We start from the raw sequence: 18,543 nt of genomic DNA, 5'->3' as shown, positions 1-18,543 counted from the left end.
ACCTGAAACCAATAGGTCTATAAACTGATGCTAACAAGTCCTTAGCTTTCAACCCCCATCCTAGTCACCACAGCTGCATCAGCTGCACAGGGACACGGGCCTAAGACTCAGAGAGGCGGGTGGTATGCAAACAATCCTCAGTGTGCTCCTGAGAAATGTTCTACAGAGCGGGCAGGTTGTGGAGCGGGGCATAATACCCAAGTAACTAACACACCGGTGCCATCATCTTTCCAAGTGTATTTCACAGACAGGCTTATCAGTAAAGTAAGATTCAAGGGTGCAAAGAAATAAAATGCTGTTTTCCTTATACTTCTCTCCCTGCTCTAATTCTATTGGCAATGAGTAAACTCACGTCCAAAATAGTCTTCTGCATAAATGATTTGTTTTAATACTGCCTTTTGTCTTTATAGTCATATATGCATATAATTAAAGAGTCTAAGTTGAAGAATTCTGGGAGGTTTGCTAAAAAGACCAGTCCCCTGCTCTCACCAATTCTGGCTGGTTATTTTGGTAGTTATCTCCATATCGTTTAATAACTTGCTTGTGCCCTAGCCATTTCGGCTCAGTGGTTCGAGTGTCAACCCGCTGACAGAAGGATCACGGGACTGATTTCAGTTAAGGGCAGGTAACTCAGTTGCAGGCTTGATCCCCGACCCTGGTCGATCCTGGGCCCTGGTCGGGATGTGTGTAGAGAAGCAACCAATCAATATGTCTCTCTCACATTGATGAGAGAGACATATCTCTCCGTTTCTCACCCTCCCTTCCACTCTCTCTGAAAATTAATGGGAAAAATATCCTTGGGTGAGAATTAACAAAAATAAAAAAAAATTTTTTTAAATAACTTGCTTGTGATGTTACTTATTTTTTCAGTTTTGTCTTTCTACCATAGCTCACCACACACACGTTCCCCATATAATTCCTCAGTTTCATAATATGGGCTAGCTCAGTAGTCAATGTTAACATTTATATGTAAACAGTATTAACTTCCGTTTAATAAACTTTTTACTATCCTGCACAGCTTTTTAAATTAACCCTCAAGCCCTAGCTGGTCTAGCTCAGTGGATAGAGCATCGTCCTGTGGACTGAAGGGTCCCGGGTTCGATTCCAGTCAAGGGCACATGTCCAGGTTGGAGGCTTGATCCCTGGTGTGGGGCGTGCAGGAGACAGCTGATCCATGGTTCTCTCTCATCACTGATGTTTCTCTCTCCCTTCCTCTCTGAAATCAATAAAAATATATTTAAAAAAAATTTAACCCTCAAGCTCATAAAGCGCTGTTTGCGCTTTCTCACCTCACCTCAGTTTGCCTTGTTACCCACTTGAGACCCTCTCAGAACAAAACTGGGGCAGGCACACTAAGATCCTTCAAAAAGTCACTGGCTGGTGAGATCAGAGGCAAACAGCTATAACGTTCACAGCTATAGAGTAGAACTGTCCACTAGAACCTTCTGTGATGATGACCATGTTCTTTTGCACTGTCCAAGGCAGTAGCCACTAGCCACATGTTGCTACCCATGCACTGAAATGTGCCTAGTACAACTAAAGATCTTATTTTTAATTTTAACTAACTCAAGTAACTACTTGGCTATTAATTAGCCATGTGACCAATATAGCTCTAGTGGGTTTTTTTGCACTTTAGAGAATGTTCAACATTCAACATGTGTTCCTCTAACGGTTAGAGTCTAACCCCTTTAAAAATACCCAACAGACTAAGAAGCTTCCAAAATATTTCAACTTGAAACCAATTACCTGCCCCGTGCACAGGAGACTCCCAAGAATCTTTTGAATGTTTCGATTAAGTGGTCACCGTCTGGCACCAGGGCCACCATATCATAATCGATTCATGTCCTCACCCTGGAGACCCGAGTGAGCCAAGCTGTCCCTTAGATACCTGCTTCTTTTCCCCTTAATATTGTCTTTTTACTCTAAAACACAACTACAAACGAGGCTGGGGTGGAATGAAACGTTTCCCCAAGTCCTTCCCTGAACTACAAGGCAGCCACAGTTGACAGCACTCAAGGGTGACAAGACTCTTCCTCGGTAATATTTTTAATCTAACCCTCAACCTAATAATGTCCAACACATAAGGAGCTCTACTTCATCTCACCGAGTCCTCACAACAATCGGTATTATTTTTAACCCCATTTGATAGATTAAAAGACTGAGACTTGGTGGGGTTAAGTCACTTGCCGAGCGTCTCATAGAAATCGCCGAGCTGGGGCTCAAAACTTAGTCCGGTCCGAATGCAGAGACTAAGTCCTCGCACCCAGGAGGTGCCCCAGAAGCAGCCGCTGGATGTGAAGTTTGAGGAACAGCTGGCACTGGCCGCGCTCACTGAGGGGGCTTCGGGGACATGGAGTAGAGTCTCCCAAAGGTGAACTTCTGCTACTTCAGAGTCGGGAGGGGCCCCGCCGGGGTCCGCGGCCGAAACCGAGGCCGGAGCCCCTGACTCCTCAAGTCCGGGTTCAGTCTGCGCCGCCAGGGCCGGGGGCCGGGCCGGACCCGGAGCCGAGAGAAGCCGGACCGAGGGGGCCCTAAGCCGCGCCCTCCGCTGCCGACGCCCCCGGGACCCCTGGACTGGCGACATGAGCGGTCCCGCCCGGGGGCCGCCGTCCAAGCCCCGTCGCTGGCCGCGTTGGCCCCGCAGACACCCGCCTCACCTGCGTGTCCGCCGCCATCCTACCGGCGCTGACTCCGGAACTGCTTCCGGAGCACTTCCGGGTCACGGCGCGGGCCCACGCGGCAGGGCGAGGCCAGGAGTTTGTCGCCGCTGCACCGCCCGGGGTTGGAAATCGGGCGGGCGGGTCCGATGCCTGGGCCCACCGCCGATGGCCGAGGCCTCCTCCCGGCCCCTGGTCCCGGTGCCCTTCTCAGCCTGGCCTCGTGGGAGAGCAGGGGGATCTGTAACAGTGAAACCTCCCTGCAGCTCTTAGTTTTTAGAGAAACGTGTTTCCTGGATGGCAGGAACTGAACTAGGTAAAAGGGAGACCGGAAACTGGTGTCTTGTCCGCTGTAGCCCAGTGGTGGACATATCAGGGTTGGAAAACAAAGGTGGATATGGCGGTCAGGGAAGGATTCCGGAGCCGAGCAGCCTGCCCAAGGGGAAATGAATGCCCCAGGCTGGGCACTTGAGCCAAGGCTGCAGGCGGGAGGCAAGGGCCTCAAGGTTCTGATAGTTGCCTTAGTTTTCCTCAGCCTGCACGTCTGCCAACTATAGAGAATGGGGGCCGCATAGCTGTTATTGGCCCTCTAATAAGCAATGGCTTTCCAACTTTTGACCAGAGATCAAGTCACAATACATCCTTGTCAGATTCACACCTACCCTTTCAACAAGCAGCACGTTTTTCTCTTTAAAATAATCACCGCACAATTTGAAAAACCCTGGCACTCATTGAGTGCTTAACTGACATTAAACCTACTCAAAGCATCTTAGAGGAGCCCGACCAGCGTGGTTCAGTGGTTGATTCCTGGTCAGGGCACATGCCAGGGATTGATCCTCAGTGTGGGGCGTGCAGGAGGCAGCCGATCAATGCTTCTCTATCATTGATGTCTCTCTCTTCCCCTCTGAAATAAAAATATTTTTAAAAATCTTAAGAGGACCCCAGACTAGTAGCCCATGGTAATAATCCTAATAAAATGTCCCAATAAATTTGTTATTAAAAGAAAAACAAATAGTTAAAGCTGCCTGGGCCTGAAAAAGTATCAGATGTTAGACCAGCATTTCACTTATAAAGAGGATTCCCTAATGTCAACTCCAAATCCAGACAGTCCTCGGGTTATGTCAGACTCTACCTACGTCATGTCATTTCATTTCATGGTTACATTGCCAATCTCCCATTTATTTATTAAAAAAAAAAAAAAAAAAAAAGTTCCGTCATATGTGCTTTGTTTTTTATTATTCATTTACCACAAGTAAAGGTCAGGAATTATCTTTCTTTTAAATTTTTTTTAGTTTCATTACGGCTGTGTATGTGCTCCACGTGAGTGACGTAGGTGCTTATGTAGGTGGGTTCCAACTTATCGCGAAGATCGCTTTACGAAGATCGCTTTACGTCGCACCATAGGAACGAATCTCAGACAGAAGCCGGGGACCTACTGTAAAGCTGTATGGTTTTAGTTTCTAGTCTACAATAGTATAAACCTCAAGACACACAAAATGAAGAGTCCAGAGACTTTTTAAGAGAAGTAAGCCTTTATTTCCTTGTTTCTCAAATAGTTGGCTGTTGCTTTTTGGTAATTAATCAAAGAGACCAAATCCCATATCCTCGTCCGACTCCTCCGACTCTTCCTTTGCTTCGACCTTGGCTGGGGCTGCAGCAGCAGCAGGAGCAGCAGCGGTGGCGGCGGCCACAGGGGCAGCAGCCACAAAAGCAGACGGATCAGCCAAGAAGGCCTTGACCTGAAGCAAGGGGAAAAGTTCAGTCAAATGGTGATCCACAACCTGTCAGCCTTTGGAGAGCTCTAGATTAAGAACAACGAATTTCCAAGCCTTCCCTGAAAGTGACCAGGCAGGACGACAGCTTGGGCATGACCTTGTGAGCTTAAGGCCAGCTCGTACCCATTAACTAACCCACTTAGGATCCAGGGTCTCTTGTCATTTCTAAAGTCAAGGACACACATCCCATGCCCTCCGGCCTCTCAAGTATACGTTCAAAAAAATGTTATCTGCACCCTAGCCAGTTTGGCTCAGTGGATAGAGCCTCGGCTGAAGGGTCCTGGGTTTGATTCTGGTCAAGGGCACATGCCCGGGTTGCAGGCTCGATCCCCAGTTGGGGGCATGCAGGAGGCAGCCAATCAATGATTCTCATCATTGATGTTTCTCTCCATCTCTGAAATCAATAAAAATTTATTTAAAAAAAACATTATCTGCTACTAAAATATGATCATAAAAGCGATCACTCAGCAGGCTGCCATTTATCCCCCTGCTGTCAGACCCCCCATGGTCCCAGTAGGTTCTTTTTACCTTTTCAGCAAGTGGGAAGGTGTAATCAGTCTCCACAGACAAAGCCAGAACTCGCTTGTACCCATTGATGATAGAATGGGGTACTGATGCAACAGTTGGATAACCAATCTGAAGGCATACGCTGGCAACATTGCGGACACCCTGTGGAGGGAGGGGAAATTATATTTTAGGTGAGATATAGAGAAAATTGAAGAAGATAGTGAAGTCCAAGCAAAGCTCAATGGCAGATAAGACTTGCTGGACTAGCATCATAGTCTCACACAGGGATACTTCACACCAAATGCTTCTGGCAGGGCAATTCAAATCCAGTAGTTCATAAATGCTTTTTATCCTTATTCCCATCATGGGTATTACTATACCACGATGACGATTACTACAAAAGCCACTATTTTGTAAAAAATATAAACTAGTAACATAGCCATTGAGTCCCATGAGAGGAAAATGTTTAAGTAACGCCAGATGAGAACTTTCCACCCACTAGTGAGACTTCCAAAACATAGCTAGAGTGAATCATGTTATTCCAAGTCCTAGAATAGCCCTAACTATGTACCCAGCACTGTTCTAAGGCTTTATACTCATCAATTCATTCATCCTCAACAATCTTGTATCATTAATGCCATTTCACAGATGAGGAAACTGAGGGCAGACATTAAACTGTCCTTGGTTACACACTTGGTTTCAAAGGAGTGGCCAGGATTCAGTCTGAAGCGAGGCATACTCTCAACCGTTAATGTAAGAGCCTGGAATGGGCAACATGTACCTCCAGGAAGCGGGAATGCAGAGTTTCCTCTGTGATGTCAAGCACTTCCGGGTTGTAGATGCTGCCATTGTCAAACACCTGCTGGATGATCAGCCCAAAGGAGAAGGGGGAGATGTTGAGCATGTTCAGCAGTGTGGCTTCGCTGGCTCCCACTTTGTCTCCAGTCTTAATCAGCTGTACATCACTCTGCAGGACAAGGTAACAAGTTAACACCTGAACATTCAGCAGGTTGACAGCCACCAAGGGGGCCCCACTACTGGCCTGGCTAGTACTGGCGAGCCAGGTCCACTCACCAGGATTTCAATGGTGCCCCTGGAGATTTTAGTGGTGATGCCTAAAGCCTGGAAGAAGGAGGTCTTCTCCGGGCCCAGACCAGTGTTCTGGGCTGGCACAGTGACTTCACACGGGGCAATGGCACCAGCACGGGCAGCAGCTGGCACCTGAACAAAAACAAGAAATGTGAGTTCTGACACCACCTGAGAATTTGGCTTTTAAGGAACCAAAATTGATAAGGTCTCTTTAGCCAACCTGATTCTCCTCTTACCTTATTGGCCAGCAGCATGTCCCTGATCTCAGTGAGGTCCTCCTTGGTGAACACAAAGCCCACATTCCCCCGGATATGAGGCAGCAGTCTACAAAGAGAAGGTTACAGAGAGGTGGTCACCTTTCAGCACCATTCTTCTCCAGGAAAGGGGAGAAGGGCACAGAGGAGAGAAGACAAAGATGCCCAGAGCACTGACTGACTTCTCCAGAGCTGGGTTGTTTTCCAGATGTCCTCGGATGGCCTTGCGCATCATGGTGTTCTTGCCCATCAGCACCACAGCCTTCCCGCGGAGGGACATGCGGATCTGCTGCATCTGCTTGGAGCCCACATTGTCTGCTCCCACAATGAAGCATTTTGGATAATCATCCAGAAGTTGCTACAAAAACCAGGCAGAAACAAGCCAAGTTTAACAGGAGGAAAGAAGGGGGGGAAAAAACATCAGGAGATAGATCATCATCCCGATACGCCAGGGTTTCGAGTTCGATTCCCACTCAGGGCACATACAAGAATCAACCAATGAATGCATCAATAAGTGGAACAAATTGATGCTTCTCTCTCTAAAAATCAATTTAAAAAAATTAATCAATAAACAAAAATTTTTAAAAATCAGGAGAAACCAACCCCCCAATGGTTGGTTTCCATCTCACTCCCTTTCTTCTATGCTTTTGAAGTGACTCAGATTGGGCCAACTCCTCCCACTAGGAGCCACCTGGGTTGTAACACTGACAGATTTGTCAAAAGATTTGCTTGCTGAGTATGGATAGTAAAAATTGGGTTGGTACATCCAATCAGAAAAATTTTAATTTTACCTCTTATTTTTTTCCCCCCTATGTTTCTGATCTGGGCACTACCAGGGGCACTTACTGCCCGAGTCAGTGAATCAAGACCAGCAGATTCTCTCCGAGAACTCTAGCACACCAGGACAATAGCTGTCAAGATGTGACTCTAGTCTCGGGTTAGCTCTCATTTTTTAACATTTCCCAATTATGAGATGTTTCTGACTCGCTAAAATGACTTGACAGGAAAAAAAACACATTCCACATAGGGCTGGATTTACAGCACTCCAAACACGACATAAAGCAAATACAACAAAACCTTACTTGTAAAATCTAGGTTGTGGGTATCGGATTATTGTACTATCCTGTTAAGAGGGGAGGACCCACTTCAAGGCCTTCGTAAAGATAACCTTCATTTAGACCTTGGGTTTCTTGACTGGCAGGACCTAACTATGCACCAACTTGACTTTTTATGAGTCACTCACTGCCTCACGCCTTCCCAAAGATGGAAGCAGAGAAGTAAAAGCATGATGAGCGCTTTTTGAATGCCACAGACCTGGGAATTAATGCCACTTAGCTCTCTTAGGAGCCAAGAACTGCCCAAGCCTGTTTATCTGCAACAGGTGGGGGTGGCACGCAGATCTTTGGAAATCCTGAAAGGTTAAATGAGATTTGCCTAAAATGGCCCAATTCAGCAGCTCGGCACACGGGAGCTGACTGTCCCTCTCAGCCCGTGGCGGAGGCAGCATGATGGCGGCCGCGATGCACCCCGCACTTACGATGATCTTAAGGAAGTAGTTGGACTTCCAGGTCGCCCTGTCTTCCCTGGGCATCACGGCGGTGCGTCAGGGATTGCCACGCAGGGTTTAAAGACGATGTCACTGAGAAGAGAGAGGGAGCTCAAACATCCGTCCCCGCCGCCCGCCGGGCTCACACCAGCGGCCTAGACACGGAGCAGGCCACGCGAGAGCGCCCGCCGGTCCGGCCTGGCTGCCGCTGCCACCACCCGGAGCGCGCGGGCCTCCGCCGCCGCCCCAGGCCCCATAAGCCCGGACCCCGCGGCCTCCTAGCTTCCCCGCAAAGACGCCCATCCTTCCCGCCGCCAGTCCCCGGCGCCACTCGGCAACCACACGAACCTCCCACGAGGACGCCTGGCGAGAGGAAGGCCGCGCGCCGGCGCGCATCTTTTATAAGTAAACGAAGCAGCCAATCAGAAGCCTTGGACAGCACCCCCACCTATTGGCTGGCGCCGACGCCTGTCTGGCGAAGCAGAACTAACACAGGCAGCCATTGGATGATATAGCAGCCACTCCAGCCTACGGGAAGCCGCCTTTAAATAAGGAAGTGAAGGAAGCGCTGCCCTGGGTTGGAGGAGCTTTCTCAGAGCTGCTGCCCTCTGCTGGGCTGGAGCTGCTCTGGCGAAGGCGCTGGAGTTTGTAGACTCGGCCCACGTTCCCCCGCCACCTGGCCACGTCGCAGACTAGAATATGACGTGGAGCTGAGAAATAGTTGCATATGCCTTAGAAACAGAATGCTCTCTGTCCCCTCTGTAGTTTGTCCTTCCCCCTACCAAAACCGAGGGATCATTTAAAACAGTCGGATCAAAAAATAAATAAAACAGTCGGATCATTTCCTCATCTGTTCAAAATGCTTCAAAGGCTTCCCATTTTCCACAAAGTAAAAAGATTAAAACTTAACTGGCCTATAAGACCCTAGCATGTCAAACTCGCGGCCCACGGGCCACATGTGGCCCACAACAAATATTTTTGTGGCCCAGCCAATATAACAGTATGTAAGAAACGTTTTAATAAAAATTTCACAACTTAATGTTTACAATATCCTGTTATACATAATTATTGATAACAAACGACAACATTCACTAATGACTGATTACTATAATCGTGTTGCATTCATTTCCCTTACGCACTTTACGTGCAGGCACACCATTTCTCTCCACTGATACTAGCAGCGAATATTTTAGCAGCCGATGGCCAAGGTATTAGTCTTAGACTGACCTGTTTGGTGTGCACAACAGGAAATATTTCACTTTCGGAGAACAAGAAAAATAGGTTTATTTGCATTGTGCTTATTAATATGTGCAGTTATTCAGTGTCTGGTAAGTTAATGTTCAAGAAAAAATATTAATTTTTATTAAAATGTTCTATTATGTTATGTTAATGGTTACTCATTTATTTCAGCCCTTTGTATTCAGTAGGTCTCTAGCAAAATAAACCTACTTTTCTATGAAAATTGAAGTTTTTGGGTTTTTTGTTGTTTTTTATACATTTTATTGATTTTTTACAGAGAGGAAGGGAGAGGTATAGAGAGTTAGAAACATTGGATGAGAGAGAAACATAGATCAGCTGCCTCCTTCACACACCCTAATGCCCACAACCAAGGTACATGCCCTTGACTGGAATAGAACCTGGGATCCTTCAGTCCGAAGGCTGATGCTCTATCCACTGAGCCAAACAGGTTAGGGCGAAGCTTTTGTTTTTTTGTGGCCCACAGAAACTTGAACCTTGTTTATTTGGCCCGTGTTAGCCTTTGAGTTTGACATGCTTTCCCTACATCATCCACTCTCCACCTCTACTCCTATAATCGCATCTCCTATTTTTCTACTGACTCATTCCCTTCCAGCCAGACGATGTGCCCCTTGAGGGCTCTTACACCAACTGTTCCCTCTTCCTGGAAGGCTCCTTGCCTATGTCCACATGTGTGACACCTCCATCACAGTTTGGCTCAAATGTCACCTGCTAAATCAGGCCTACTCTGATTTGCTTTATTTGAAATTACTACCAAAAACATTTTTTTTTTAATAATCACTCCCACTTCCCCCTTACTCTGTTTTATTGTTGTTGTTTTTTTCGTTAGCACTTATACTTTGTAACACACTATGTAGTTTACTTGTTACACTAGAGGCCTGGTGCATGAAATTCGTACACAGGTAGGGTCCCGAGGCCTAGGCCAGCAATCAGAACCGATCGGGGCCTTCCAGCTGCTGGCCAGGGCCTTCCTTCCCCAGCTGCCAGCTGCCGGCCAGGACCTTCCTTCATTCCACGCCACCCCCTGGTGGTCAGCGCACGTCATAGCAAGTGCTGGAACTCCCGGTCTCCTGGTCAAACTCCTGAGGGGACACTTTGCATATTAGCCTGTTATATATATAGTTATTTGTCTGTCTCTCCCTGCAAGAATGCAAGCTCCACAAGGCAGAAACTTTTGCTTTGTGCCTAGCACATAGGCATATCATAAATATTTATTTGTCTTTTAATGTTTTTATTGATTTTAGGGAGAAAGGCACTGTGAGGGTAATAGAAACATCAATGAAAGAGAAACATCTGTCAGCTGCCTCCTGCACACTCCCTACAAGAAATGGAGGGGCAACCCGGGCATGTGCCCTGACCAGAAATCTAACCAGTGGCCTCAGTGCACAGGACAGCACCCAGCCAACTGAGCTGCACCAGCCCGGGCTCATAAATAGTACTTGTTGAGCGTATGAGTGCAGGGTTTGCAGTCAGATGACCTGATCTTCTTGTTCTTGGAAGTGATTTCACCTTGCTGACACTGTTTCTCATTCCTTACCTGTAAAATGGGGTAAGAGTATCCACATTCTAGACTTGTTATGAGGTTACCTGAGCTATTTGTGAAGACTTAACACAGTTCCTGGAATGCAGGAGGAATTTACTACAAATGCTAGTTTCTGTTATTATACACTCATTCAACACTTATTTGAACGATTGTACTACCTTGTGTGTGGGTATCCTACCTAATAATAGACAAATATGCAAATTGACCGTACCTTCGCTATGCCTGCGATTGGCCAAGAGGCACGGGGGGGGCGGGACTCGGGGTGGCCGGGGTGGCCGATTGGGCCGGCGGGACGCTGAGCTCGCGTCGCCAGTGGCAGCTCGAGCTCAGCGTCTGCGCCATGGCTGTGCTGCGGCACAGAAGGGGCCTCTGGGGCAGCGAGCTCACGTCCCGCCGGGACCATCAAAAGCGGGGTAGCTGGGTGCCTGTCCACTCAGGCACCAGGCCTTTCAGAAGCCTCCGGCGGGTCGGAGGCTTCTGAAAGGCCTGGTGCACCAGCAATCAAAAGCAAAAGCGTGGGAGCTGAGTGCCTGTCCGCTCAGGCACCAGGCCTTTCAGAAGCCTCCGCAGCGCTGGAGGCTTCTGAAAGGCCTGGTGCACCAGCGGACAGGCACCCAGCTCCCCCGTGACTGAAAGTGAAAGCATGTAGGGAACCCTACACGTGCATGATTCAATCATGCACTGGGCCTCTAGTTTTTAATATATATTTTATTGCTTTTTTACAGAGAGGAAGGGAGAGGAATAGAGAGTTAGAAACATTAATGAGAGAGAAACATCCATCAGCTGCCTCCTGCACACCTCCTACTGGGGATGTGCCTGCAACCAAGGTACATGCCCTTGACTGGAATCGAACCTGGGACCTTTCAGTCCGCAGGCTGACGCTCTATCCACTGAGCCAAACCGGTTAGGGCTTGTGTGTTTTTTAATGAGTGAGCTTAGATCCTACAGCAGAAGAGGTGTTTCTCCCTATCTTTACCCTTTGCACTTGACCAAGTTAGAAATCTCTATATTTTGTTTGAAAGCCTCCTCGGGCCTCTGATGATGAGCCAGTTTAGAGAAATGCTGGAGTTGATTACTGCTAAGGTCGCTTTGTCGTGACAAGGTATTACTGCTGCATGCTCAGCGTTGTGCTGAGTCCTTTGCGCACATTAGCGCTGTTGATATTTGCAACAATATCAACACCATTTTAGTATTTCCATTTTATCGATGAGAAAATTCAGAGAGGTTAAATATTTTGCCCAAGTCCCTCAGCCAGCTAATGATGGCGTCAGAACTGAAATCTAGAGAAAGATCATAGCCCCTGGGCCTCACGGTGCTGTAGTTCCTTCCAAACCCTGAGAGTGTCTCCCCCTAAACACACTTTTCCAAGGATGTACATACAGTTACCTTCCCAAGGACATCCTGGCTCTGATGACATAAGTATTTCTAATTGTAGTACATCAATATAATGGAATACCATGAAGCCATTAAAAATGATGCGGATCTATATTTATTGACATGGGGAAATACAGAGTACACTTGAGTGAGGAAGCAAATGACAAGGAACTGCACCATATCCATTTCTATAAATAAAATAAATCCAACGTGAGCGGGAAGGATAAACCAAGTAACTAACTTTGGGTGAGGGTTGAAGGTAATTTTCACTTCTGAGCTCACTGTGAAATGGGCAGGGTTCAGACTAGAATTCAACATGTCCCAACGAGGGAAGAGGCTTTGGAGGGCCATTCCAAACAACAGGGGAAGTGAGGCGGGAAGAGGGTGTAGGGCGTGGGGAGCAGGACTGAAGTTCTGGCTGACAAAAGTGAGGAAGCCTGCAAATAGGAACATGACCACCAGGGGGAAGTAGAGACCAATCGCCAACTATCAGTCCACCCCCCTTCAGTTGAGAGGGTCGGTCGCCCACGGTGTTGTGCCAGTACATGGGAGGGGGGGCGGGGTTCGGCCAGTGCAGGAACACTGGCAGAGGCAAGCCTTGAGTTCACACATCCTGTCTCTGCATGTCGGTTCTCCTCTCTGAACCGCTTTCCCCGTCTGCAAATGAGTGTAAGACCACCCACAGGTCCACGTGAGGATGCCTGTGGGGAATCCAGGACAAACTTAGTGCAGGCCCAGACCTAGGCAGGGCCCAATAAGGCTGCTCCCCAGACTTCCTGGCCAACAGAGCTCACCTGGGAAGCCAGGAGGCCTGTGCTCACGGACCAGAGTCCTGTGGGGCAAGGGTCCCACCCCCAGGGCTTTTTACCTCAGTCAGGGAACATGGATGATTTATCCGCAAACTGTGGTCCTTGTGAGTCTAGGAGGGTTTGGGCTCTCTTCTGGGACTAAGTTGTTATCTCAGACCACAAAGAAAACGCACTAGCACAGGTCAAAATAATGGCAAACTTTATTGGCATAAATCACAGGAATTGAAATGAGGAAAAGCCAGGTTAAAAGTTTACAGAGAAAAAAATTAAAATCAATTCATCAAATAACCATTGACCCAGAAGGTGGACCCCAGAAGCCTTCCCTCTAGGAGTGGGGTCTGGGGCGGGTCACTGTAAACAGAGCAATAAGGCCTATGGGTGGAAGTGGAGACGTCAGACCTGTGAGGGTTCCGGCTGACCTGCCCAGACCTGGCTGCTCCCAGCCCTGCCTCGGAGGAGGGCCCCTCCTCTGAACCCCAGCACACTCAGCCTGTGCTAGGAGGCTAGCAGAGTGGTCTGTGGGCCCCACTGGGGCCCCTCTGCTGGCAGGAACCCCAGGCCTGCCTGCTCCCGTTTCATCCAGAGCTCTGGGGCCTTCCCATGGCTTCAGCGGACCCCGTCCCTCTGCCCAGGATCCTACCAGGCTGCCTGGCAACAACCTGGGCCCTTTCCCCAGACCTCCAGCTCCCGAGGAGGCCAGGGAATTTGGGAAAGTGATGCGCCCAGTGGGATCAACAAGACGAACGGTCAAAACCAGACCCCAGCTTTCCTGAGGAGGCAGAAGGCGCCCAGAGAAGCAGTGAGGAGGCGAGAATGTTCCGTGGCTTCTTTTGGATGCCAGAGTTCACAGGGGAGCGGATGCTCCTATTGGCTTAGACAGGAAACAGCACCCCCAAAGCATCCTTCCCCTTCTCACCAAGGAACAGGATGGATGAGGTTCAGAATCCTAGGCCCAAAGGGGCAAGACACCCTGAGGCCATTTCAGTTAAGAGCTTGCTGGCCTGGGGAGTAAGGAAGGGATTTCAAAATACAGCAGTTTATAAAACGGTCCTGGGAGCCGTGAAGGAAAGACGGGGAGTCTCAGAGCCGCCCCCACTTCACTTGCTTACGCTAAGAAAAAGTAAAATACAAATGGCTTCCCCACCCCAAGCCCTCGGTACAAGGCAAACCCCGCCCCACAGCTGCTGCCCCCCAGGACCGGCGGCGGAGGACAAGGAGGGAGTACAAAAGGGGATGTCTTTAAAATCTCTTCAAAATCATTCTGTGTAGAGAAGTAAAAGCAACTCAGATGATATGAATTCAAACCTCAGTGTAGAAATCTATCAAAGTCGGCACAGTGTCCAGGCTCGAGGTGAAACGCCCCCTCCCGCCGGCCCGAGACGGAGGAAGTGACTAGAAAACATTATTGCTGGCGAGTCTGTCTCAGTAGAGTCGGAGCAGTGATGGGCAGGGCAGTGTCCCGGCCTGGGGAGACGGGCAGGGCAGGAGGAGCACCAGGAACCTTCCGGGGCCCCTGGGCACTTGGCCTCGGACGGATGGCTTTATGCTGGCATTGTCTGGGGGAGCGGGGGTCCCCCAGGATTATTTGGATAATTTGGTCGGACGGAAATAAAGATAAAAGAGACCCCATCTGATCCTGCCTGCCCGCCCCCCGCTCCACTGCCGAAATGAGTAAGAGATGGCTCCAGTGTGGGGTGCTGGCCTGGCCAGGCGGGTTTGCGGGGTGGGGCCCCCAGCCCCCCTCCGGGGAGGACGAGGAGCTGGCAGCCTGGGGACAGCTGCAGGAGGGGGGGCCAGAGGCCCCGGCAGAGGGAGAAAAGCAGGGGGCACCCTCTGAGCCCTCCTGCCGCCTGCACAGCCAGGGCACGGGTTCCAGTTTCAGCCGGGCTTGGCCCTGCAGCCCGGGCGAGGCCTCTGGGTCACAGTCGCAGTCGGGGAGGCTGGGCCGGGGGCAGGGCGGAGGGAGCGACGAGGGCGCCTAGCAGAAGAGCTTGAGGAAGCAGTTCTGACAGTACGGCTTGTCGTTCTGCTCCTTGAAGGTGCCCTTGTTGAGCTGCTTGAGGCAGAAGGCACAGACGAAGTGCTCCGGGTGGAACTTCTTGGCCATGGCGGTGATGCAGCGGCCCGTGATGGGCTTCTGGCAGCCGGAGCACAGCGAGCCGCGCCGCTCGTGGTAGTGCACCTCGCAGTAGGGCTGCCCGTCGTGCTCGAAGAAGCTGCCGTTGATGAACGGCGTGAAGCATTCCTGCGGGCGGAAGAGGGGGTGAGGCGGGGGGAAGGGGCTCAGCTGGGGCAGGGGCTCAGGCAGCTCCAGGTGCGATGGGCAGGAGACACTCAGGGTCACCACACTCCCGCGGGCTGAGCGTTTCCTCCGAGCCAAGTGCTGTGCGAAACGCACCTGGTTCCCCCCAGAGGCGGGAACGAGGCGTGCGAGTGAAGCGACTGGCCCAAAGTCGTGCCGCTACGAAGTGGCACAGCCTGGACTTACACATGGGTCCGACTCCTGGGCACGTAACCCGGAGGCTGCACTGGTGTGCCCCGAAACCCTGGTGCTGAAATGAACAATGTTTCCCAAACTCATCTGGTCGGAGGGCCCTTGCTGGATCCCCAGGAACAGCTGTGGGCTCCCCCCAGACGGCAGTTTAAAACCAATGGCCAGTTCCTTGGAGGCTGCGAAAAGCTTGCCTCCTCACTGAACCCCACATGCCCTTCTGAGCGGGACGGGCCGCCACCCGGGACGAGACTGGAGACGCGGTGCCTGCTCCGGTTTCTCCCCTCAGTGCGAGCCCTGGTCCAGGACCCCTGGGCGTGAGGAAGCGTCCCCCTGCCTGCTCACCCAATAACCGCAAACAAAGCCCCCAAGTTGGATCCAGAGAGCACAGGGAGGGAGGCCCTTCTCTCCTGGCTGCCCAGTGCCCCCCCCCCCCTTTTTAAATATATTTTTGTTGACTTCAGAGAGGAAGGGAGAGGGAGAGAGAGACAGAAACATCAATGATGAGAGAATCACTGATCGCTGCTTCCTGCACACCCCCTACTGGGGACTGAGCCCACGACCAGGAATTGAACCGTGACCTCCTGGTTCACAGGTCAATGCTCAAGCACGGAGCCACGCCAACCGGGCCGGTGGCTCTCAGATGCGGGGTCAGGGGGCTCCTTACCCGGCACACGAAGCACTCGGGATGCCAGAGGGTGTTGAGGGCCGAGATGTAGTTCTCCAGGATGGCCCGGGCGCAGCCGCCACACTTGGGCGCGAACATGTCGAAGTAATCCTTCCGGCAATAGGCTTTGCCATCTTTCTCGTGGAACCCTGAGGAGCAGGTGTTGTGGGGCGGAGTGAGGGCCTCCAGAGGGGGAGCCCTGACTCCAACATCAGCCAAGCCCCCTCCCCGATGCTCCCGGGCAGCCCGTGAGTCTGCCGGTCGTACCTTCAGGACCGAAGAAGGCGCCGCACTGGGCACAGAAGAAGTGCTCGGGGTGCCACGTCCGGTCGAGGGCCGTCACCACTTTCTGTGAAAGCGAGTGCGGGGTCAGAGCCGCGCCGCGCCCACTGGACAGGTCCCACCGCTGAGAGCTGTCCTCCCCCGGCCCGGCCCCGGCCAAGGGCAGCGCCGAGGCTGCCAGGATGGGGTCTCTCCTCACTGTGTCTCAACACCACGGGGAACTCGGTGCCCTGAAGGAGGTGACACGCGGACACGCTCCTTTCATCCCCAGTGCGGCTGAGGTCACAGGTTCTATTGTGACCTGTGACTCCCATTTCATGAGGAAGGGACTTGGGCTCAGAGAGGCCGTCACACGGTGGGAGCGGGAGCCGGCACCTCGCGCCTCACCTCCGAGTCTCCGCAGAGGGAATGTGGGGTGGGAGGTGGGAGGCCGGCCGGGCATCAGGCCTGGGTTTGAATCCCAGCTGTGAGCTGGGGCCGGTGACAGCACCTTCTGGCCTCAGAGGGCGCGCCCTGGCCCGCGGAGGGTGGCGTGGAGCTGAATGGGCCGCCCGCCCCCCGCCCGGCACTCACGTCCAGGATGGGGCCGTTGCAGTAGTGGCAGCGCGGGGAGAAGAGGGTGTGGTAGTCCTTCTCGCAGTAGGGCTGCCCGTCCCGCTCGAAGAAGTTCCGGGACCCGATCTCCTCCTGGCAGTGGGTGCAGACGAAGTGCTCGGGGTGCCACGTCCTCCCCATGGCCGTCACCACCTGAGGAGGGACGCAGGCTGTGGCTCAAGGCCCTGGCCTGCCACGGAGCCCCCTTCCGAGGAGCCAGTCCCTGTGCCCACCTGCCGCCCCCCCCCCCCGCCCTCATCACCTGCCCGGCGATGGGCTTCTTGCAGGCCCCGCAGACTCCCTTGGCGACGGTGGCAACCCCCAGTTTGTTGAGGTCGGACTGCAGGCTCCCCAGCATGCTGTCCAGCTGGCTCCCGGGCTTTGGGGGCTCCCCGGGGGGAGAGCTGCTCCCCGCCTTCCCCTGGGCCATGAACTGTGGAGAGAGGGGCAGTCAGGGTTGGGGCCTTCCCCCTCCTGAACGTGGGCCGATGGAGGCAACAAGCGCAGCCTCCTCCAGGGGCCTCGGAGCCCTGCGGGCGGGAGTGACAGCGCAGGCTTCCCGCTGTCAGAGGGGCTCCTGGCCCCGCCCTGGCCTGACCCGGGAAACACGGGACACACGGCACACGGGACACGGAGCCCAGCCTGGGCACTGACCCCTCCCTCGTCCTGCCCTTCGGGGCTGCTCTGCCTGCCACGCGGAGGCCAGCCAGCCGCCCAGCACAGCTCTCCATCTGCTCTTTGTTCCAGGCCCTGGATCTTAAATAGGGGAGAAAACGAGGATAAGAAACTTTTTTAATTAAGGAAGAAACAAAAAGAGACCCTGTTGTTGGGCCATTTCACAAAGGGAATTTAGGAAGAGAGGGTTTTTCTCTCCCACTGGCAGTACCAAAATCAGGAGGAAAAGTCTACAGAAAGTCTAGAGCGTCCCAGGGCGAGAAGAGAAGGGAATGTGAGCCAACCACAGGCAGGGGTCCCGGGAGGGAGGGGCAGGCTGGGGTGTGCTCTGGCCCGGCTTTCTCAGGTGGAGCTGGGACAGGATGGAGGGGCAGGGGAGGGACAGGCGGGAGGGAGCCCACAGGCAGGCCAGGGGACAGCTGACATGCGGGGCAGGAGAGTGGACGTCAGGTCAAATGAGGCCCAGGGTCAAGGCCAGGTCTAGGAAGGACGCGGTCCTGCTGGGCTTGTGGATGAGAGACCAGGTGTGTGTGTGTAGGGGGGACAGGCAGGGCTCATGCTGGGGCCCAGGGCCTGCCTGCATCGGGGGGAACATCGGGTCCTCGTCGGTCTGGCAGCCCACGGACCGCACAGTGGGGGGTGCCGGAAGGGGAGAGGCGGACCCCTGCACGTCTTCCTGCGGCCCTGCCCCCGCACCCTGGGCCCCAGGGGCCCCACAGGGAAGAACTGAGGGCCCCGGGGTGGAGGGGGCAGGCAGGCCGGGCGGGGGAGAAGGGCTGCTGGCCGCGGCATCTCTGTGATGCTGGAGGAAAGGGGCAGGAGGAGAAGGCAGAACAGAGAAGGTTCCTCTCAGGGGAGCGGGAGAGCCGGGAGGGAAAACCACCTGGGGAGAAGAAAGGAGGAAAGCCGTGAGGAAGAGGAGGAAGCACCAGCTCAGCAAGCAAGGGCCGAGAAGCCATGGCCCCGGCTCCCCGGGCCTTCCCACTCTGACCAGTCTCTCCAGGGCCTCGGGACCAGGACCCC

General features: G+C 52.4%; 3 protein-coding genes across 7 annotated transcripts in view; all 3 read right to left on the bottom strand.

Moving 5' to 3' along the window:
- The window catches only part of GCN1 (GCN1 activator of EIF2AK4), a 66,770-nt gene extending 64,027 nt beyond the window's left edge, over positions 1–2,743 (bottom strand). Inside the window, exon 1 of the mRNA XM_079763288.1 lies at positions 2,658–2,743. Coding sequence (XP_079619414.1) covers positions 2,658–2,675 — 18 coding nt within the window. The 5' untranslated portion in view covers positions 2,676–2,743. The remainder of the gene's footprint in view (positions 1–2,657) is intronic.
- A 1,427-nt stretch (positions 2,744–4,170) lies between these two features.
- RPLP0 (ribosomal protein lateral stalk subunit P0) lies at positions 4,171–8,216 on the bottom strand. Its single transcript, XM_079763168.1, has 8 exons — positions 8,177–8,216; positions 7,820–7,921; positions 6,465–6,640; positions 6,265–6,352; positions 6,014–6,160; positions 5,721–5,906; positions 4,961–5,101; positions 4,171–4,396 (listed from the first exon to the last, which is right to left on the bottom strand). The coding sequence occupies exons 2-8, from the start codon at positions 7,871–7,873 to the stop codon at positions 4,235–4,237; spliced, it is 954 nt and encodes a 317-aa protein (XP_079619294.1). The 5' UTR covers positions 7,874–7,921; positions 8,177–8,216; the 3' UTR covers positions 4,171–4,234.
- A 4,777-nt stretch (positions 8,217–12,993) lies between these two features.
- PXN (paxillin) overlaps positions 12,994–18,543 on the bottom strand; it is a 43,269-nt gene continuing 37,719 nt past the window's right edge. For 3 of the 5 annotated variants that reach the window (XM_079763285.1, XM_079763286.1, XM_079763283.1), the window contains exons 7-12: positions 17,500–17,601; positions 17,108–17,278; positions 16,825–16,998; positions 16,237–16,318; positions 15,970–16,118; positions 12,994–15,056 (exon numbers count right to left, since the gene is read on the bottom strand). In XM_079763285.1, the coding sequence (XP_079619411.1) occupies positions 14,790–15,056; positions 15,970–16,118; positions 16,237–16,318; positions 16,825–16,998; positions 17,108–17,278; positions 17,500–17,601 (945 nt within the window). In that variant the 3' untranslated portion in view covers positions 12,994–14,789. Of the gene's footprint in view, positions 15,057–15,969; positions 16,119–16,236; positions 16,319–16,824; positions 16,999–17,107; positions 17,279–17,499; positions 17,602–18,097; positions 18,404–18,543 lie in introns of all 5 variants that reach the window. The other 2 variants (XM_079763287.1, XM_079763284.1) reach the window with 2 other exon arrangements.

Source organism: Cnephaeus nilssonii, assembly GCF_951640355.1.
Source record: "Cnephaeus nilssonii genome assembly, chromosome: 22".
Classification (NCBI taxonomy): Eukaryota; Metazoa; Chordata; class Mammalia; order Chiroptera; family Vespertilionidae; genus Cnephaeus; species Cnephaeus nilssonii.
The sequence above is the reverse complement of the archived record's forward strand: the minus strand, read 5'-3'. Positions and strand labels throughout refer to the sequence as shown.